Genomic DNA, 22624 nt, shown 5'->3' with positions numbered 1-22624 from the left:
TTTATTGGTGTATTTGTTGTTGTTTGTTTGTTTACTTGCTTTGCTTTCTTTTTCTTTTTTAAAAACTACATTTTACAAAATAACATAATTTTTGGAGAAATAGTTTTTTTATACAAAAGTAGTGGTGGGAAAGGTTGGGGAGAAGAGATAGAAAGAGATATATATAAAGGGGGGTAGGAGGGAGTATGAACAACTTTTAAAAACGTAATAGCAGAACTTAAACAAAAAAGTTCTAGATATTTTGCTTTTGTTCCTCATATCATTATCAACTACCTTACAAAAAATGGTTTGTATTTTTCCACATTATTCTTCGTCTTCTTCTTCTTTGTTTTAAATCTTTTTTTAAATAATTCTTATTCTTCTTTTAAATTAATTATATAATATAAACAAATCTACACACATATTTTTTATTATTTATAATAGATTTTATAACTCTTATGGTAGCTATGTCTTAAAAAACAAGCAACAACTTAACGATTACCACTGCCGCCACCACCACCACCTTGACCACCTGTCGTTGTAGTTGTTGTATTGAACTTGGCCCCAGAGTTTATGGCTGCAGACGACGACATCATGGATGGTGGTGTCGCATGGTGATGGTGATTCGTCGACGTCGACGAAGATGTTGTCTTTAAAAGTATAATTTTTTGATTTGTCGTCGCCGTTGTTGCTGTTGTATTCAAATGATGATTGCCACTAATGTTGCTACCACTACTACTACTACTACAAGTACTATTACTGTTGTTGCTTTTGCTACTACTTGAGCCATGTTGTATTGTTGCTGTTGTATTGCTTAAATTATTGCTTTGTAAATTAATAATATTGGCCGCTGTTAGTTTTCTTGATATAATATTTTGGGCATTGTATTGCGATCCGGAGGAGCCGCCTCCACCACTTAAATTACTGGGCGGTGCCGGCGTTATGGTCACTTGGGCCTGAGCTTGGGCAATATTTTGCATGGCTGCCAATTGTGAGGAGGCCGCCAGCGAGGAGGCTGGCACAATTGTCGTAATGCCATTTTCATGTTGTATGGTATTGCTACTGTTGTAGATTGCACGCATTTTAGCCTGGGCCGCTGCCACGGACGTGGATGAGCTCAGCGATGATGTGGTGTTGCTGCCATTATTTCCCGTTGATATTTGGGCAATTTTGACAGCGGTTGTTGTGGGATGACTGGATAAACGTGCCTAAAATGGGGAAGCGAGAGAGAGAGGAAAAGTGTTATTATTTATTGATTTAACAAAAATAAATAAATAATGATTTAAAATTATTATTGTTCCGTCTCATGGCTCTGCTGTTTCATTTTCTTTATTTAAAAGAAACTTTACATTAATCCAAAGCCATCAGGGGCAAGCAAGGCAACAAAAAATTTGAATTAAAAGTTTCTACGTTCTACAGTTTTGATATCCTCCACCATAGAGTATGGAGGGTATTGGATATTAAGTTTATCATTCCGTTTTTAACACCCCGAAATATACATTTTAGACCCCACAAGGTATATATATTCTTGATCAGCATAAAATGCTATGCCGATTCATGCGATGTCCGCCCGTCCGTCCCTCTGTGGAAATCACTCTAACTTCCGAACGAAATGAAGCAGGTTGATAAAATTCTACTCAAATGTATATTACGTATGCAGGACTTTTGATATTGAAAATGGTCCAGGTAGGTCCAAGTTTTGGTATAGCCCCCATATAATGTTTCCTCCCGATATTCGGTATTTTGATGATTTCAGCGACATTATTCAGCGGAATTGTTTCAAACTTGATATTTGAAGTTTGTAATGGATACTACAGCCTACGGCAGAAAATTATCTGTGCAGGTCCACGTCTTCGTATAGCCCTCATAGAACGATACCTCCCGATATTCGGTATTTAGCGATTATTTACCTGATTTTTTTTTTCAAAATTTGGTATTTGAAGATCGTAATGGATACTACAGCCTATGGCGGAAAATTGTCTGTGCAAGTCCACGTCTTCGTTTAGCCCCCATATAACGGTAACTCCCGATATTCGGTATTTTGGTGATTTAAGCGACATTATTCAGCGGAATTGTTTCAAATTTCGAATTTAGAATTTGTAAAGGATATTAAAGCCTATGATAGAAAATTGTCTATGCAGGTCCACGTTTTGGTACAGCCCCCATATAATAGTACCTACCCATATTCGGTATTTTGATGAACTTGGCTACATTTACAATATTCGCATTGGAATATTATAATGGCTTATGACAAAACCTGCCTATGCAGATCCACGTCGTCGTATAGACCCCAATATAACGGCTACATTCGAGATTTTTAAGATTTTAACAGAATTTTTAACAGATTTTATTTTTTTTTGAAACATTCCAAATTCTTTCAAAATTGTTGCCTCTTTTGAGGGATGTAACTTTCGTCAAACATTTTTTATGCATTTTTCTAAATTTTGTGTTCTTTTTTTACTTCCCTTAGCTCTTAAAAAAATCATCCTCTACAGTCCAGTAAAAATATACCCAATTTCCTTTCCTCATCAAAAAAAAAATGTTTGTTTTTCCCAATTCTTGTTGTTACTTACATTCGTTCCGGACGTCGTTACTGATGTGTATTTACGATTTTGTAAAATTTTGGCAGCCACCTCATTGCCGGTTAACACCAAATTTTGGGCCTGGCCCTGAATTTGCACCCCACTGGCCAAAAACATTGTCTGGACACCGTGACGACTCAACATTTTCTTTTCCAAATCTTCCTGCTATTAAATGAAAAACATAATTCAATAAAAATTCCAATCGATGTATTTATGCCTTCAACTTACCAATGGACTTGCAGATTTACGCTCCAACAGCATGTTCTCATCGAAACCCGAATCGGAGGAATTATCACTGAATTTAGTCGATGACGTCGAGGATGTCGACGATGTGGGTGATGCTGCTGACATTGAGGCCGTTGTTAGTGGCGGCTGGGCCATGGAATTATATGAAGATAAATTTTGATATGGTGTTGCTGTCGTTGTTGCGCCGTTATTACTGCTGGCCATTGTCACAGAAACGCCAGCGTTATGTAAACTATTAAGATTTGCAATTGTTGCTGATGGTTTTGCCAAAATGTAGGACTTATCGACAGTTTTTATAATGGGTTTCATTTCGCTAAGATCACTGATTTTTAGCCGTACAGCGGTATTGAATTTTTCCAAAGAATGTTTGACAATCTTGCCGGTATCAGCTGTTTTGAGTTTATGCAAAAAGCTGTGGTGGGCGGCGGCATTTGCTGAGGATGATGATTTTGTTGTTGTGGTGCTGTTGTTTAAGGCCGTTGTTGTAGTGCTGAGATGATGATGATGATGATGAAGACTTGACGTTGGCGATATTGTGGTAACCTTGGCTAAGGAATGTTTGGGCATATTTAGGCATAACGAAGAAGATGATGATGATGATCCAGCAGCAGTAGTGGAGGAGGTGGAAGATGCTGCTATAGAACTAACAGAAATGCTTAAACTTGAAGATGAAGAGGAGCCACTGGTGGAAGATAAGGGCATGTGCGATGAATGTATGGCGCCATGATCGTTGTGTCTTTGCTGTTGAGCAAATTGTTGCTGCTGTGTATGGTTATTGTAATCAGACTCAGTCTTTTTAGTTGAATAATAGTTTGTTTCACTTGCAGTGACCATGTCACCTTGAGGAAAACACTCCGATTGTCTTTTAAAGAACAAATGATGTTTCTTAAGCACTGGTGTGGATGATTTGGTAATGGTTAAGGATGATGCGGCCGCCACTGGCGTTATTGTTGTGGCCGGTCGGTCATATAATAACGACGTCGAGGACAAACTTGAGCATGTTGCTGAGCTGCTGGTGGATGAGGAGGCAACCGAATTGTTGGGAGTTTGTAATTGGACCACAGCTGGTAAACCGTGTTGTAATGCCTTTGTTACTGTTTTGTCTTTTGTCTCCTCCTTTGCATCCAAATTTTGATGTTTTTCACATGGTTTATAGTGGGCAACATCTACAATTAATGCTCCACCCAGGGCAGGACACTCATATAACATACCACAACATGATTTCTTTTCTTGCCACTCGTCTTCATCGAAAAAATTTATGCTGGATTCATAGACAATTGAGCGACGGTTTTTAAGAGGCGGCAAACATTTACGCCGTTTGCTACCCAATTTCAAGTAACGTCTACGAGCTTCGGCCGCAACTTGAGCCCGAAAAGCTGAAGCTCGAGTTTGGGTTTGAAATTGTACAACAGTGCCTCCTAGACTACCAATACCACCACCACCGCTGCCATTCAAGGAACCATGCAAACGAGAATCTTCATAATCACTGTCCAGTGAATCTGGGGTTGTGGGCAGTGAATGTGATCCAGCTGCACTGAGAGACCAACCATTGCTGGAAGATTTACGTTTGTATGTGGAATCCTTAAGTTTCTTGGACTTTTTGAAAATTTTCGAATATTTTTCCGGCATATACGACGATGATGAGGCTGATGTAAGGGTGGTGTTGTTGCTATGGCCATTGGAGGTTGTGCCATTGATGGCACTTGAGTTACTGCTTGAGCAAGATGAGTTTGAGGGGCTTGCACCACTATTGCTGCTGCTGTTGTTGTTTCCGGCATTGGATGAGGATTGATGGCTACGTGAAGTTCCACGATCACTTTTGTACTTTGTTTGGATTTTACTGCTACCCGGACCAGCGCGAGCATCAACAACCTAAAAAAAAAGAAAAACTTTAATATATGTTTTGTCTCATTTGGGGGTGCTGTGCTATTTTGAGAACTTACATGACTCCAATTACGTTTACTGCCAACTGGCAAACGTTTATAACGTTTCACCAACAGCACACAGGCATTGCAGATTTCACCCTGCCGAGGATATTTGAGATCAAAACATTGCATCGTATCACGCTCATATTTACGTGAATCGGTAAAGCGTGAACTGCTTGATTTGGCACGACAAATGCAACAACCCTCGGTTGACCGATAGGTTCGAGGTTTATGAAAGTTAAACATTTTGTTCAGGGTTTCTTTTTGGGATTATTGTTTATTAATGGTAAACAATTTATGCTTGTTCTTTTCTTGCTTGTTATTTTTGTTCGTTGATATTTTTAGGTGTTGGGTAATATGTTGCTGTTGTATCTATCTGCTTAATGATGATGATGATCAAACGACATCCACATAAAAGCACATTCAAAAATATGATAACAAAATATCACGGTTTTAATGCACAATGATGATGATTTGGACACATTTTGTTTATTGTTGTAAATTATGCTAAAAAGAGAAATGGAAAAGAAGGTAATATTAGATGGATGTATTTTGGTTGCTACAATTATCCCTATAATCGAGCTATTAAGGAAGGTTTAAGTTAGACCCTTTTGCCAGGTAAAGGAATAGGCATATTAATTCCATTGGGCTTTTTAAATCCAGTTCAATAAATATTCTATGCCACACATATTTTGTTCGATAGGCAAGTGTAATTGACTTGGAGTATTTACTTTACACTCACATTAGACCCCCGCTCCATATAAACACAAAGGTAGACTTTTTAAACACGCATATATACACACACACACGCCTTTAGCCGTAAAACCACTCGCTTTCAATAATTTTTCTTATCATTGTTGCAATTGCAACAAAAGAAACAGGAAATTTCATACAGAAAGCAAGACATGTAAACAAAAAAATAAGAATTACAAAGAAATCGACTGTCAAAGCTCTCTGGTGTAGTTTCCCACCTCTCTCTCTCAGCCATCTATTGCATGCCTTTCTCTCTTCCGCTCATTTGTCAACCATATTGCAATTTGACAACAAAAACCAGTATCCAAGTAACTCTCTCTCGTTTTTGTGCGATGGCTCGTCGCATATTATATATTTTATAAAATAAATTACGAATATTGCTAATAAAGTATACAAAACAAAAATAATGCGAATACGATGAAGAAAAAGAATATGCCAATAACATAATGGATGCATCGCAATATTACAAAGAAAGTCACAACAAAAGCAAACAATGAATAAATAACAAAACAAGTATGTGAAAAAGAAGTGTATGTCAAGAAAAAAAAGAGTGAGAAAACGAATTCTAGAAAAATTCAATGAACAATGGAGAAAAATTATCTAAATATAGTTTTTATGGCCCATCCCCCTCCCTGGCTCCACGAAAAAAAAAACTAGAATTTTCTTTTACAAAACTTTCCTTGTCAGCTTCCCCAAAAAGAAAGGTACGTTTAATAAGGTCAAAGTGGCTGATTTTCTATACTTGTCTTAAAATAGTGCTTGTCATTTGAAAAAGACAGACTTGATTTTATTTTCTAAAAATAGTTTTTTTATTTGAAATGTTATCGAGCTCAAGCTGTTTTGAATATTTCTTTAATATTCCCCCATACTTCTTTATTTTTATTTCATCACATGCCGAAAACGCAAAAAAAATCAAATAAAAGACGCCAGGTAGTCATCACACTATAACCTAAAACATTGGCAACTCTGTTATATTCATTTGACATATCATCTTCTTCTTGTTATTCTGCCGGGCTTTTTGTTGTTCTTCTATGCATATGTATATATATTTTTGCTCTGCTTTTGTCTTCTATACTGTTGCGTGTTGAAACAACAAAACAAAGTCAAAACAAAACAGGCCGCGCGCACATTCATGTTTTTCTTTTCATCATGTACATACACAACAAAGTCGATGTTATTATAAATAGAGTGAGTGGTAGGAAAGAGTAATTGAAAGAGAGAGCGCGCGCACGACAAAAGAACACTTTTATTTTATTGATAATAAAAAAACGAAGCAAAGCAGCAAACGGCAACTTAGCATTTGAGCAAACCTGGAAATATGCATATATTATCTTACGCCACGCTCTACACATTTCCACACAATGCCAACAGACAACACAATATAAAATTGACACATACACAAACTGGAGGTGGATTGTTTTCTTTTTTTCATTTCCTTTTCGATGACACTGACTGAGAGTTGAGGCTAAGTGGAGGCACACATATACATATGATGATGTTGATGTATGTATAACAAGCAAGCAACGAACGAAACGTTGTAAAGTTTACGTTTCGAGTACGCTTTTGTTTTTGCGCTACGGCGTTTTTGTTCTGTACTTTGACTGGCTAGCTGCTGCCACTAGCCACTTTTTTTAACAATACATAAGCAAGCTTGCTTGTGCTTGTTTGAAATTTTGTGGCACAAAACAAGACCAACAAGGCAGCCAGCCAGCCAGTCTCTTTTTCTGTAAGCTGCATGCACACAACAACAACACCAACACACCACATTCACATACTTGTAAACACAAAGAGAACTGGGAATTAATCCAGTAAAACAAAAAAAAATTGAAATGTGTCGTTGTGATATGAACTTTTTTTCTGTAATGTACTCGGGCATTTCGGGATGTACTAAAATACACACAACTGCAACAACTTTTTTTATTTGTTGTTATTTCATAGGGAAAGTAGTAGTGAACAATGTACAGAAACATAACGAAAAAAAGAGTTTAATGTAAACCAAACAAAAAAATTTGAAAAAAACTGCATATAGGTACACATTATCAGGTTGAAGAAGTATTGAATTTTAATATTATTTCAAGTTAACACTTTTTTGTGCAAATATTTAATTAATTTGTGAAATTTTTTCAAGACCCACCATTCAACAAATTTTATTTCCAACACTTATTGTTTTTCACAGTTTATGTTCGTTTTTTTGTATTGTTAAAAAACGTTTTTGATTTGTTGTTAATTATTATTTTAAACACTTTTTAGATTTCCATTTATTTTATTATTTGAATTTCACAAAGATGATGATTTCCAAAAAACAAAATGCAAAAATTTATAATTGAAGCTGTTTCTTTCTTCCGTCATCAAAAATACCACGTCCTAACTCTTAAGAGGCACAAAGAAAAACTAAAACTGATGTCTATTCAGTGTTTCAGGCATTCTTCGTGCTGTTACGTTTAGTAGTTGTCGCTGTTTCTTTCCACCTCTGCTTTTGCTTCTTCTTTTTCGTTTTCCATTTTTTTGTTTGTGTATTTTGTTTTGCATGCCTCTTCCTCTCGTAGTCCGTAGTCAAAACACAAAAAATGTGTATTCATGCGAATGACACAAACACACACACTCATGAGGAAGAGGAGTCGTCCATTAAAAAGAAATCCCCAACACTGAAAATTGACACATCTCTGTCGGGCGCTCTCTTCGCTCCCTCTCTCTTTCATAGTAAAAACAACACATCTCACCTTCACACATGTTTATGAGAACTCAACCATTTACACGGGGAATAATGACACACATAACCACAGATACACATGAATGCCAATGAGTCTGGGCATGGGAGAGCGAGAGAGAATCAAAGTTGAGCATAAACATTTCATCGACCAACAACTGTTATGGTGGCATTGTTTTTGCCTCAATGACATGTTGTCGTTTGTTGCCTATCGTCATCGTCCACTGCATGCAATAATCGCCAGCAGCAGCGCGCAGATTATTCCGATATAAACAAACTACACGAAAAAAACAGGGCTGCATATATGGACGTACGTAGTAGTAGTAAATTGGTGATATGTGTGTAAAAATTTATGTATTTGCTAATTTAAAATAAATCTATGAGTTTTGTGAAAAAATAATAAACAACAAACGCAATGGAAATAATTTGAATTATTAAAAAAATGTACCTAAGAAGGGACATAGCGGCACATGTTTATTGTTCTTGTTACGCATAAAATAAAAATTATTATTTCTTTAAATTAATAGATTCAAACTATAAGGTTATTTTTGAAATTTATCCAAACAATGCCATTCAGGTACATACATTTCCAAAAATACATCCCCCACTCAAAAAAAGAATTTTTCATTTTAAAATAAATTTAAAGATTCCAAAATAATGTATAGATAGATGGCAATTATTTATCCACATATCGTGGCTTATCCATTCTTTATCACCTTTCAAGCAATAAAAAGACGAGAACAATCACACGAAAAACCATTAAAATTAACAAGAACACTAACACAACAAACAGTAGATAGGCGGCAGGCAGGCACAAACAACATAAAATACGCAAAAAAAAATAAAACAAACGAAATGCTAGAAAGAGAGAGTGAGAAAAAAACAGAGTGAGTGGGAACTACTCAAATGAGAATCATATCAGAACGAAAAAAGCAAAAGAATTTGCAGGAGTAACAAAATTGAAACAAAACAGAACAGAATAAGAAACACAAAAGGGAAAACAAACAACCAAGCAGATACCAAAATAGAAAAAAAAAGATTAAAGCAGCTGTTGGTTTTGAAAACAATGATTACAAGAGGAAAGAGAAAAAAGAAAACAAACGAGGCGGGTGAAAAGCAAGATTCTGTATTTCATTCTTTCGCCAAAGAAATTCTTGACGAAAAACACAGGCATACTTTAATTAATATATTAGAAAAAAAAAAGAAAACCCTAAAAAATCGTCTTTTTTGGTTGACTCAAAATGCCTACGTGATTCAAGGCATTTCAGTGAGAAACTACGCAAAAGAGAATGTTGGGTTATCAAAAAGAAAAAAAAACACACACACACAAACATTAATGAGAACAGCGCTCTCTTCACGATGGTTGGTGTACGAGTTGGACCCACAAGAAAATGAAAAAATAGAGGCGAGTACCCCGTGTGTGGAGCAAAACAACACGAATCAGTTTCTTTTTGTCGTTGCTCGTTGTCATTATAAATGGGGTTGTTGTTCTTGCAGTACACACATTAAAAGATGTGCGCCGCGCGTAGATTTCTTCTTGTTGCCTGCCCTCAGCGGCTTCGGCTTTATGTATTCCAATACTTCTTTTTCGATGTAACTCGTTTGTAAACGATGTGGGGGAAAAAGTGACAAAAATAATATTGCGTGAGTCGTCGTATTTCTATCTCGTTGGGGAGAACAAAAGTATGAATGTCAGTGGGTGTGTGTGCGTCTGCTATCGTGCGCACATGTGTGTAGTAAATGAACGACGCCAAATAAATATTCGACTGTGTGTGGTTGTGTGCTTGCGTTTGGATATTTTAAGAATAACAATTAAAATGCCAGTTTGTGAAAGCGAAATTTATGAGTTGACTCATAAATTTACATGCAAGAATTTCATGAGAAAAGTAAAATGTGTTTTGTTTTTTTTTAAATAGTCCGACTCAATTCCAATGTTGTTTTTTTTATCTAAAATTCCACATTATGTGGGATGTTTCCATTTGCTAGCTCCAAGGAAAATTAGCAATTGGTTTTATATAGGCATACAAATGTCAAAGTTAAATGTCAAGGATTTTGTAGAGAAAAATGCTATTTAAATGTGCAATATAAAAAATTAGACGTGGAAAATTTCACAATTTTCATTAAATACGGTTGCATAGGAATGCGCACCATTAAACAAAACGGAAGACCAAAAATGGTTGATAAAATTATAACCAGAAATTGCCAACAACACAACCTGTATTGCCTCTTCTCTCTCTCACACACACTGGCACTCACGACTTTGAAATGTGCCTCAGTGATGTCAACTACATAGTACCTCAAAAACGACAGTTTCCAAGCAGTATGTGATTAATAGATAAAACGGCGCCCACACTCCATTTTTACAATTCTTGATTTATTTGTCATTTAATCAAAAGGATCGACAATGTAAACAACCTGTTGCAGTTCTGAAATAGGCCAGTGTCCGGTTCCAGCATCTGCAAAAATCTACTATTTTAGCCATTAGTTTTTCGATATCATAAGAGAAAAATCGGTTATCGTAGCAAGAACTTTTACTTCCTTGCAGTTCCGGAACCTTAATCCTTTTTGGTGGACAATATTAAAACTGTAGAAAATAATAATAAAAGTCGGTCAAAAGTTTATGACCCCAACATCGATTACAAAAGTTGAATTTGTAATTTTTACCGCAAAAAAATCGCCTTTTTTACTTTTAGTCAATTTCAATGGTTCGATAGTCGATTTACGTATCTCTATTCCATTGCGTGCAAATTTGAAATCCACTGGATTTATTTTTATACCCACACACCACAAGGTGAAAGGGTATATCAAAATTTTGATATAGCTTCGCCCGATTTGCCTTTTATTGTGCACCAAACCTGTAATATCAGCCCAAATAGTATGGAATTTTGCACATACGACCAAATTAGGCCTGGAAATAAGTATGCCAAATTTAATCGAAATCGGTTCAGATATAGTTATAACTCCCATATATATTCTTCATCCGATTTGTAATATTTGTTCTCTACAGCCGTAATATCCGTAACAACGATATTTAGGGAAATATATCAAATACAACTCAGAAATACCTTGGCTAGATTTTTGTCGGGATCGGTTCAGATTTGGATATATAAACATATCTTCGTCCGATTTGCTTTTATTGTGCGCCAAACGTGTAATATTAGCCCATATGGGATAGAATTTGGCATTTACGACCAAATTGAGTATAGAAATAAAATTTGGTGAAAATCGGTCAGATATAGCTATTTCTCCTATATATATTGTTCATCCGATTTGTTATATGTGTGTATGAAAATTCCAAAAATGTGATTTCTTATAGCGGTTTAAATCAATTAACATTGGAAACTATGTTGTTATATCATAACAACAGCGGTATTTTTACAGGGTTGCCATATTTTGACTCTGTTTCTGTCCTATCGTTATACTTCGTCCGTAAGACCTTTGGTATTGCATGTATTCCATAAAGATCCACATTTTGATGTATCCTCCTAATAACTTGACCGGCATATTTAAGGTCTTTTGCTGTTTTGATGACTTTAGCTAAATTTTTCAACATAATTCTCATATAGACTCATACTATTGTAAAATCTAATATTTGGAATTTTTAAAAATTTTTTAAAATTTTTTTTTTTGAAATTGCAATTTCCTTCCAAGTGTTTCATTTTTATCTTAACTTTTATATTTCAATGACTTTAATCTAAAAGCTAATCTATTTCGAAATAATAATCCAAAACGCGATGACTTTCTGAAATTGCGTAGCCTTATTCCTTAAACTTTTATCTGTTGTATTTCAATTTTGCATTATAAAAATTGTGGCAACTCCACCTTACTTATGCCGTTTTTTTCTATTTGTTGAAAAAATGCCTAAATCATATAATAACACAAAATTGGCAACACCCTTTTTCCTCTCTATCTTGCACTACTCATGTTTATCAAGAATTGATACATTCGGTCTCTCTCTCTCTCTGTAAACTAAAAACAGTTGTTTGACTAGTTTGGGTTATTTATTTCCCTCTCTCTCTCCCTCCCTCTTTCGTATAATGTATTACTTAATTCTTACGTTTTCGGGTGATAACAACATTGTTTTGTTTGGTTGGAGCCGATTGTTTTCATTTATGGCTATTGATTGTCTCAACACGTCGTCGTCGCACAGAAAAGAAGTGGAGATGGCAGAACAATAAATTATAGGGGGGCAACCTAGTTTTTTTTTCTTAGTTGAAATTTTTGGTGATGAGCAGCAGAAAAAGACCCCCAAAGAAAAGTGTGTCACAAATGACCAACGAAATTTTGTTCTCCGAAACCGGCCCTTTGACAGAAAACCCCAGTAAAAGACAAATATTGGATGAGATTAAACGAGGGGGAGGGAGTTAGGTGGTTCGTGAAGTAAAAACCAAAAAAAGACCTGTTCACAAACGACTAATTCCAGTTGTTGGCCGGTCGTTTAATTTCGTCGGTTGCTTGATGAAAAAGTTCGTCATAAAATGGATATTTATTTTTTGGTGGAATTGGAAATCATTGCAAGAAAAACGGAATGGGGGAAAAAAGAAGCAACAGAAAAATACTTTCTTTTTTTTTATTCATACACCAAAAAAATAATTTCTATTGTTTTACGAATGCTTTTTTTTCATTCTTTTTTCCTACGATTTTGAGTTTAATATTTATTCAAATATGTAAAGTGGTATGGTGCACGTGAGTGTATGTATGTAGATATGTATGGAAGTGGGTTGGTCTGAGCGTGAATGTGGTTATTATTGATGGTCATTTCATTTGTGTTTTGGTAGGTCTATCGCCCGTGTAAACAAGTTGTCTGTATCGAAAAACAAATTTGTTTGCTTGGTAACAAGTGTTTGCCACGATCTCCTCTCTCCTATATTATGCCCTCGCACATCATCATTCGTTCTCAATTGTTTTGAAATGTCAAAAACTTGGGGGGAAAAATGACAGCAAACAGAAAATTGCAAAATCGAATCAAATTGCATTGGTGGGGGTACATATGTACCTATCTGTTAGTATTTTACCATGAACGTGCTTGCTTGTTTGCTTGATTGCGTGTATGCATAGCATAAGATATGTATGTGAAACGACCCTTCACCACCCACTAAATACCCGACTCTGAAATAATTTTACTCAATCAATGACACACTATTTTTAGGGGAATTTCCAAAACTTTACAATAAATTTTTATGCAAGGCCAAGTTTTTGTCATTTTGTTGACATTTTCGGACTCGAACAACACTTGAAAGAAGAGGAAGTTGCTCTCATTGATAACCACAAACAGAGGTAGTTACTGTCAAATTACGTTCTAATCAACACAGGGTTGCCACGTTGTAGCAAATTACTGAAAAGTAAGTAGATCTAGGGATATGTATACTTTGGTAGTGAAAGTCAGAACAGAGAATAACGGACAATATGTGAAAGTGATAATTATAAACAGGAGATGCAAAATGGGGATATATTGACTAGAAATAAAAAATTATTGAGAAAATATTGAAATTCTAATGTTTGCAAAATGCTTATTGCAACGTTTGCATCAACAAAATCTACAGTTTTTTAGAAATATAAAGGACATGATTTTGAAAATAAAATTTGACCTTTCATTCAGTTTTCGCTGTTTTCAATTAACTGTTCAAAATCAATGCAAAGGTTTTTTGGTTCTTTTTATTGTATTGATAGTAATTCTGCCAATACAAACCAAACAGGTAGACCCATACAGGGTGAGATAAAAAATGCAACAAAGTCAAATATGCCATAATTTTTACATATTTTTTTTTTTAATTTTATTGAATGAATAATTCTAGAATAATTCTAGATTTGTTCGAATTGTTGACCTTTCGCACGAATTATGGCCTTCAAACGGCGAATGTTGCTCTGCGGTATTTTGGCCCATACCCGGCGAAGCGCTTGCTTGAGTTGATCGACACTTTGGTACCTTGCTTTCCAAAATACTTCAGACTCTATAGTCCGACGGATTGGTATCCGGAGATTTTGGTGGAAATGAAGCGAGGAACCTCATTTTGTAACCACATTCTTCGGTTGCGCATGCTGAGTACTGTTGGAATGTCCAAGGTCTGTAGCCAAAATGTTTGCGTGCCCAAAGCTTAAATACAACCTCCAGAATATTTTCGTGATAATATTCGTCATTTATTCTGATGCCACAGTAGATTCATACGAGCGGAGAGCGACCATCAGCTGATATAAGCGGCACACACCATCACCAAGGCCGGCGCTTGAGTTCTGGTGGCCAACCGTAGGTGCACCTCTTCAACTGACCTATTTGGCAAGTAAACACGATTATTTTGTTTGTTTACAAACTGCTGGACTACGAATGTTTTCTCATCGGAGAAAACCGAATTCGGCAGTTCACCACTTTCGGTCAAGCGAAGCAACTCTTTAGCTCTTTTGAGTCTATTTTCTTTCTGTTGCGGTGTAAGTTCTTGCACTTTTTGGAATTTCAATGGCTTTACCTCGAGCTCATTTTTCAATATTTGCTGAATGCAATATTGCTATATGTTCAGCTCACGGGCCATTTTTCGATCAAGTCGCTTCTTTACTTTTCGAACCATTTTTGCTGATGTTGCTCTTTTCTTCCGTCCACTTCCTTGACGATTTTTTTGAAGATTTTTTTACATTTAAATGCTGGAGTGCTCTAACGATAGCCACTTGTGGTTTCCAGACTAATATAAAGAAATCACACTATCACGCTTGAATTCCATCACGAATAACTTTTTTTCTGGAAAATTCTCACCAAAATGCTTTTGTAAACAATATAATGAGCTGTCACTGGAATAAAATTTACAGCTGTCGGACGAGTGGCTTGGAAATGACAGCAGTCTGAAGTTGTTTGCAGTTTTTCATCCCACCCTGTACACATGTGTGCAAAGTTTTAGCCTTCTATCTCAATTCGTTCGACTACTACACAAAGACACGCGGTCGGATGTAGCTATATCGACTTAGAATTTTAGGTTAATCAAGAATATACATGCTTTGTTGGGTCTGATATGATTTTTTCGAAAAGTTTCTTGCAGGTTCTGAATAGAGCAAGGCTAGGCAAAGAGTATCCCTTGGGATATCTGTGTGTTCACCAACACAATTGTAAAAAATAGATTGTTTTGAATTTTCTGTCAAAATGGTTTTGGGAGAATATTTAGTTTTGTTCGAGCAGTCGTTGAGGAAGGTGCTGTCGGATATTTTTATGAATACACCGTAAGAAATATTGGAGCACAAATATATCTTACTACATATTCGGAACAAATATTTCCGAATTTGTAAAAATTATAAATTTTAAGATTTTTCTTTTTTTAATTGAACTTTATTTGACGATATTTACATACGAATTCAGGAATAGTAATTTATTTCATATTGTAAGACAAATTTATTATCCTTCCAAATTAATGGACATTTTCATATCCCTTGATTTCTCTGAAATTATATGTACGTTCTTAGTCAATGTTAGGGAAAATAACAGGATGTGATGTTTGTCATTCTGTTTGTAATTCATAGACATAATATTTTAGGACTCAACGCAGGATATGCGTTTCTGATCAGCATACAATTCTACAACTATTTGCGCATGTCAGCCTGTGGTAATCGGTATTAATTTTTAAAGGATCAACCTAGATGGTTAGGATGTTAAGTCCGAAATTATTATTTGCGTTTAATATTTTTAAAAAAAAAATTATATAAAATTTTATTTTATATATATATTTTTTTATTTTAAAATTAAACATAATTGAAATAACTGTGCAAATATATCTCCGAATTGTCTGATCAAAATAATAATTTGTAACAACGAAGTTGTTTTTAAAACGGAAAAATTATAAATTGAAAATATAAAGATAACTAATTATTTCTCACTCTGTAAAGAGAGGCAAAAAAACACTTGCAATATTTTGTTATTTCAAAACACCTACAATCACAAAAAATGTTTGAGGCTCTCTGCCTTGCCCTGGAATAGAGCAACAATTAAACAGTCTCAAAAAATTTACTATTGGAAGCATACGTCAAGTTTATTGTAATTGGTCAATTATCACAGTTAACCTTGTAAAGATTTTATATAAGGTCTTCCTACAATATTTTCGTCGCCAATTTATCGACGAATTTCCGAAGTCATTAGTGACATGACCCAAGTATAAGATCCCCCCGTCCAAGCCAGTTAACTACCAAACGAAATGTCAAAATACATTATTGTGACTGAAATCACAGAACAAAAGTTAACAACAGGCAAAAAAAAGTGTAAACAAATTTTGGCATTACATCTGGGGCTGGATTCTTGTTCTACGAAAATATGAAATGAAAAATATTTCCTTTATAATTTTTTTTTTTCAAATGACAAATTTTATAAAGGAAATATTTTTCATTTCATATTTTCATAGTTTGGTTTTTGAAATTTGCAGGAACACCATTATTAGCGATTGAATTGCTGTTATCTATCGATAATTGTACATTCCATTGGTTTTATGTCAACCTTGTTTATTGGCAACTCTGTTGGCAAGACCAATACAAAATAGAAGCAGAGTATAATCGTGGTGAACCACTTGCCAAGACGCATGACCACAATGTTGATAAATGATACAATTACAATTTGCAAGAAATAACAACTACAACAATTTTACTGGTTATTGTTATTATTATTGTAGAGATTAAACAAGTTTTCCCCAAAGTAGCAATTCAACTACACCACACATAACAAAAGAGCGCATGCTCCAACCTAATTACTCATAGAGAAAGAGAGAGAGAGCGTGACGATGAGTGGGCCATGCACATTTTTTTTGTTTTGTATACAACACCCTCTTTTGTACATATATAGTATATACCACAAATTGCTGTCGGTTTTATTTTTTCTTGTTGTGGCGAATTTTCGCCGATTGTTATCTCTCTCCCTCTCGCTCTCTCACACAGAAATGTTGCTGGGGCTTGCTTTTTGTATGCATATATACAATATTTGTATATTTCACACTATTTACTGTATTCATTGTTGTGACAGGTTTGCTGTGCTGTTTTTCTTGTGTATTTGCAATTAGCGTTACTCGTTAACGACTTGTTGTGTGGTGTGGTGGTCGTGCTGTGGCGGTGTTCGGTGATCTTTGTTGTCATCGTCGTCGTTGCTTTATTATTATTTTTATTACTCTCTGGCTCTGTCGGCGTGTGTGCTTGTGTTGTTCTTGTTGTGTTGTGTTTTGTCGTCGTCGTTGTGTCAAAGCTGGCTGTGTACACTTATATTTTGTGCTTTTGTATGGTGTTTGCAGCAGCAGCAGTTTTTTTCGTTTTGATTTGAATAATTTAGAGTACAGATTCTTCAAAAAATATGAAGAAGTTCTTTTATTTCGTTTTACTTTTTGCATTAATAAAAAGAAAAACGAACTTCTAATTGAAAATACTGCGCAGAAGAACAAATAAACAACAAATAGTGAGGAAGGAAAAAAACAACAAACTGGAGAGATTATGTACCAATTGTGGTTTAAGAACTTGCCAGCTCTAGACGGAAGTCTTTAGAATTTTTTCCCTTGCTTTTTATTTGGCTAAAAAGAAACTAGGTCCTATCATTTTTCTGCTATTTTGATAGGTGTTTTCAGATGCAATAATATTTTGGCCAATTTCTAAATTACACCATCAATTATGAAGTTATGTATACACGTACACATCACGAAAACACCTATCCATGGGGCTGCTGCTATGTCATTGACAACTAAGTCAAATGCCTGCAACAACAAACACAATTAGTAAAAGAGCATGTTCCAACATACACATGAATGCACCCCAACTAACTGGATGTTAGTATTTCGAGAAGAAGAAGAAGGGAAAAAGCCTAAATCCAAATGGCGAACAAAAAGCAAAATGCGACGCATAAAGTTGCGAGAAAACAACAAGCTGGTTGTGCTACGTAATATGAATGGGGAAATACGCAGTGAACAATAATACTAACTATAAATGCTTTTGCATGTATCCCAGACCAATCACTCACAACAACAAAAAATTGGCGTTGTCCAAAACGCGAAAGCAAAACAGAAAACGGAAAGAGAACGTAAACGCGTATGATGACAAAACGAAACAAAAACAAACAAAACACTGTCAAGGTAAAGCACGGCTCACAGCACACACACGCATACACACTCACACACATTGGTGGGCAAACAATGAGAATTTCTGTTACAGCCCTCTCATCAAAATAGAAGAGCGCACAAAAAACTCCCCTTGTCGTGTTTCAAAACAAAACAACGGTGAATACAACAAAAAAAAAAAAAGTATGGAGAGAGTGTGGGGGTCTCTTTTTTCCCTCTCTAGTAAATGTGCGTGTGTGTAAAAATATTTACCAAACAAAAAACAACTGTGTTTTGGGGAGAGTTGTTCTTGTTGACTGACACGTACTAAAGCGGGGGTAAATTGAGAGCAAACCACGAAAGAAAAAAAAAAAACCTTGACAACAGGGAATCATATTAATGCAGTGAGAACTTAAAGCCAAATGACAATAGCCTTTAATTGAAGATGGTACCAACTTCATAATTCCAGTGCCCAATCATGGACAGGAACTAGCTAAGTTTTGTCGTCAAAGTGAATGCTTCAGAAGAAGAACAAAATAAACGGCAATAGAAAAATAAAAAGGGTTACCATGATCCAAAAAATAATTGTCTCCTTAGTAGTGAGGGAATTTTGTATTTAGGGCAAAATAAAACCAGTAAAGACTGACAGTGGGGCGGTGGCCGACTTTATGATACCACACACAACTTTGCATATATAGTAGAGCATCACATAACAAATAAAGGAATTTATTAGAATTAATTCATACTAGCTTTGTAGTTTATAGTTATAATTTAAAGTTCAAAGAAACTAAACTATATGAGAGTATTATCCTCCTCTGAATCGATTTCTACTAAATTCGCCTTCTAAATTCTAAATTCGATTTCTACTAAATTTGTGCCTTTTCATTTCGGGCTTGTATTACACATCAACTTAAAATCGGAACCGATCTCAATAAAATTTAGGAAATTTTATATTTCCTCAAATATCGTTGTTTCAGAGTGCATATTAGAGCTGTTCAGGACAAACTCAACAAATCGGACGAATAATATATGTGAGAGTTTGAGTTTAAGTTTGACATACTTGTTTCTAGACTCAAATTGGTCGTAACTGCCAAATTTCAATCCATTTGGGCTAATATTAAACGTTTGGTGTAAAATAAAAAGCAAATCGGACGAAGATATACATGGGAGCTATATCCAAATCTGAACCGATCTCGATAAAATTTAGGAAAGGTATTTCTGTGCTGCATTTAATTATATTTCCCCAAATACCGCTGTTACAGAGTGTATATTACGGCTGCGGAGGACAAAAATATCAAATCGGATGAACAATATATATGGGAGCTATAACTATATCTGAACCGATTTCAATAAAAGTTGGCATACTTATTTCCAAGCATAATTTGGTCATATATACAAAATTCAACACTTATTTGGATGCTATTACACGTTTGGTGCACAATAAAAGGCAAATCGGTCGAAGATATATATGGATCTATATCTAAATTTTGACCAATTATCTCCAATTTCAATAGGGTTCGTCTTTGGGTCAAACAAACAAAATTTCATTTGGATCGGGCAATAAATGTGACCTGTACTTTGTTTACAAAAATACATGGTCAGACGGACATGCATAATTGAACTCAGAATATGATTCTATGCCGATCATCAAAAGGAACTATGGGTCTATCTCGTTTCCTTTCCAAAGACACAAAGACATAATACCCTGACCAACTTGTGTATAAATATTGCAAAACTATTATATTCTTGCACGCTTCTGAGCAGAGGAATAATTCTATTCCGCCAATAAAGGTTTCAGAGATGTAATATGTCACAAGCTATTGTGTCAACTATATTCTGTCATTAACAAAAATTTCTTAGGGAATGCGTTATTATATTGTCCCTCCACAAAGGGGTCCAGGGTTTTGTGCCATTACCTCAAGACCTAAATAGTGTGATGATTTAATTTAAATCCAGCAGAAACCATTTCTAATTCTCCATTAATGTCCCTTAAGATTTTTTTCAACAATTATTACTTTTCCCACTTTTTCATTAAAACCTCAAGAATGGCAACCCTACTCGTTGAAATGGAAAACAAACCGCGAATAAAGCTGTATACGTTTTTTAGGTTATGTATTTGTTTATAACAACAAAACAAATCCCAAAATGCCTATACCAGATGCTTTTGTATATAACAGAAAAAAAGAGCGAGAGAGAGGAGGACATGGAGAGTGAGAGACATTTAATGAGAGAACTCCCAGAAAAAACTGGCTAGCCAAATTATTTGAAATAAAATCTCATAACAAGAATTGAAAATGTGGCAAAAAAAACTCGAAGGCGAATGCAAAAGAGACTTGACAATGTATAAAGAAAAAAAAAAAAAAAAACAAAACGTAAAACGACAACACACACCACACCACACTATAAATAAATACATATGATTGGAGGTGCTGTTGTTGTGCGTGTATATAAAATGTACATACGTAGCTATGTGCGTATCCACATTTTAAGTAAATAAACAAAAAAAGACAACGAAAGAAAACGAAGTTATTTTCTTTGGCGTTCTACTTGTTATTTACTTCTTTGCGGTGGGATGAGAAGGTGGAATTCGATTTGTTCGGCTTTCAGGAGAGTGCAATTTTAATTCAAAATGCAAGTCAACGAAAACTACACAAATTACAAATGTAAACGCAAACGCACACACATGCAAGTGAAAACAATCTGAAAACTGCATATAGATAGGTACCTACAGCAAGAAGAGTTTGCACCAACAAGAAAGTTTCGGTTTTTACTTTTTCTTTGAAAACTCTGGTGTAGATGACACCGTGCAAGAACTTTCTAAAATCATTCAAAAATGTGTACATATACATGAATAAAATTAAATTAACTTACTTTTGTTGTAAATGTGAAATAGATACACTTGTAGATTTTTTTTGGAAAAAAATCACCACACACAATTTTCTTTTGCAAATTTTTCTTTTGATTTTTTCTTGCAATTTTCTTTTGCGTTTTTAATTTTTTATTGATGCCAATTATTCACTGTAAAAAATAATTTTTTTCTATTTTTCACTAAAACTCAATATCTCACAAAGAAAGAAATTCTCAATTCAACGGCTTGATTTTTAATTCATTGCGCGCTATCGTATCGTTTTCTCTCACGTATATCTTTTTTATTTACAAAAGTTTCCCATACCGACATTGAACCAGGGATATGTAAGTCGATATGTGACTAATCGCCCAAGTTAGCTGCTTAATCGATATTTTCCTGTTTTTACAATCGAATGTGGTACAATGGGTGTTTTCAAGAACAACATATGAATAATTGATACAACCAAGAAAAATAGAATACAAAAATAAAAATTTCTTCTCATATAAATCTTTTTATATGGCTTTTGTAATATTTATATAACTAGAAATGAGTCCCTGATCTGTTCCAGATATTATAAAGGAAAAATTGGCTATCGCTATATTTTTTTTAGATTTTGCAGGTTCTGTTTGAGAATGTCAAACGTACTACCATGGCAGAAGAATACAGGTAGATGCATCAACGCTTGGGAGCATTGATATGTCAATAAAATTCAAAAGTTTTTTCAAATATAAGTAGATTTTAAAATGTTTTCTTATACTACGTCATTCGAAGGCTATTATAAATCGCGTTTTTCAACAAATTTTACAAATTTAAATAATTTTTCATTCAACATTTTCAATTCCAAAATTGGTTTGACAGTTCATTGTCCCAGCAGCTGTGTCGACGCGTCTACCTACCATGCGTACTACTCTAATAGGCAGCTTTATTGAATAGGACTTATAAAATTAAAACAAGTAAAAAAGCAGTAAGTTCAGCCGGAACCAATTCGGAAATTTTCAAAAAAAAAAAAACAAAATCCAATAAAAATTATGTTAGAATCTTAAAAACACCGAATATCATAAGTCGCCGATATTGTGGACCTATATAGACAAATCTATGTCTATGGCGTTGAAAATGTGGCTAAAATCATCAAAATACCCAATGTACGATATCGAATATCTCCCATATAACCGTACCTCGCGACATTCGGTATTTTGATGATATTAGCGAAATTATTCACCGGAATAGTTTCGAATTTCTCATTTGAAGTTCGGAATCGCTACTACAGCCTAAGAAAAATGACGGATTTTTTTTAATTTTTCAAGTTCCTTCCGAATGTTGTCGAACTTAGCTGATTTTTTACTCGTTACATTTTTGAAGGCTCTGGAACATTTGCTGCAAGAATGAACTAGTCTTGCGATTTTTTTTCGATATCATATGGTCTGGTCCAGAACTGCAAGGATATAAAATATTTTACTATGATAACAGATTTTTTTTTATGATATCGAAGAAAAATGCAAAACTAGTATATTCTCGCAGGTACTGGAACCAAAGAATAAAGGGAAAAAAGT

At 34.9% G+C, this 22624-nt stretch overlaps 2 protein-coding genes across 3 annotated transcripts in view; one reads left to right on the top strand and one right to left on the bottom strand.

Moving 5' to 3' along the window:
• On the bottom strand, positions 1 to 21377 carry LOC101899184 (serine-rich adhesin for platelets). Of its 2 annotated transcripts, none has more exons than XM_005184032.4 (5): positions 21098 to 21377; positions 4751 to 5239; positions 2790 to 4679; positions 2553 to 2726; positions 1 to 1187 (listed from the first exon to the last, which is right to left on the bottom strand). In XM_005184032.4, the coding sequence occupies exons 2-5, from the start codon at positions 4976 to 4978 to the stop codon at positions 471 to 473; spliced, it is 3009 nt and encodes a 1002-aa protein (XP_005184089.1). In that variant the 5' UTR covers positions 4979 to 5239; positions 21098 to 21377; the 3' UTR covers positions 1 to 470. The 2 variants fall into 2 exon arrangements, with proteins under 2 accessions (XP_005184089.1, XP_005184087.1); XM_005184030.4 differs by lacking the exon at positions 21098 to 21377 and adding an exon at positions 7620 to 8515.
• Positions 9496 to 22624, top strand: part of LOC101900430 (syndetin) — a 34013-nt gene continuing 20884 nt past the window's right edge. Inside the window, exon 1 of the mRNA XM_059129396.1 lies at positions 9496 to 9836. The gene's annotated coding sequence lies outside the window, so the exon portion shown is untranslated. The remainder of the gene's footprint in view (positions 9837 to 22624) is intronic.

This window comes from Musca domestica, unplaced genomic scaffold, assembly GCF_030504385.1.
Source record: "Musca domestica strain aabys unplaced genomic scaffold, Musca_domestica.polishedcontigs.V.1.1 60, whole genome shotgun sequence".
Classification (NCBI taxonomy): domain Eukaryota; kingdom Metazoa; phylum Arthropoda; class Insecta; order Diptera; family Muscidae; genus Musca; species Musca domestica.
The sequence above is the reverse complement of the archived record's forward strand: the minus strand, read 5'-3'. Positions and strand labels throughout refer to the sequence as shown.

Excerpts from the sequence above, each read along its gene's own strand:
- LOC101899184 (XM_005184032.4), bottom strand. The coding sequence starts at position 4,978 with ATGTTTAACTTTCATAAACCTCGAACCTATCGGTCAACCGAGGGTTGT. Across the intron at positions 4,680-4,750 it reads GTAAACGTAATTGGAGTCAT|GTTGTTGATGCTCGCGCTGG; the intron begins GTAAGTTCTCAA and ends CTTTTTTTTTAG. Across the intron at positions 1,188-2,552 it reads TAACGACGTCCGGAACGAAT|GCACGTTTATCCAGTCATCC; the intron begins GTAAGTAACAAC and ends TCCCCATTTTAG.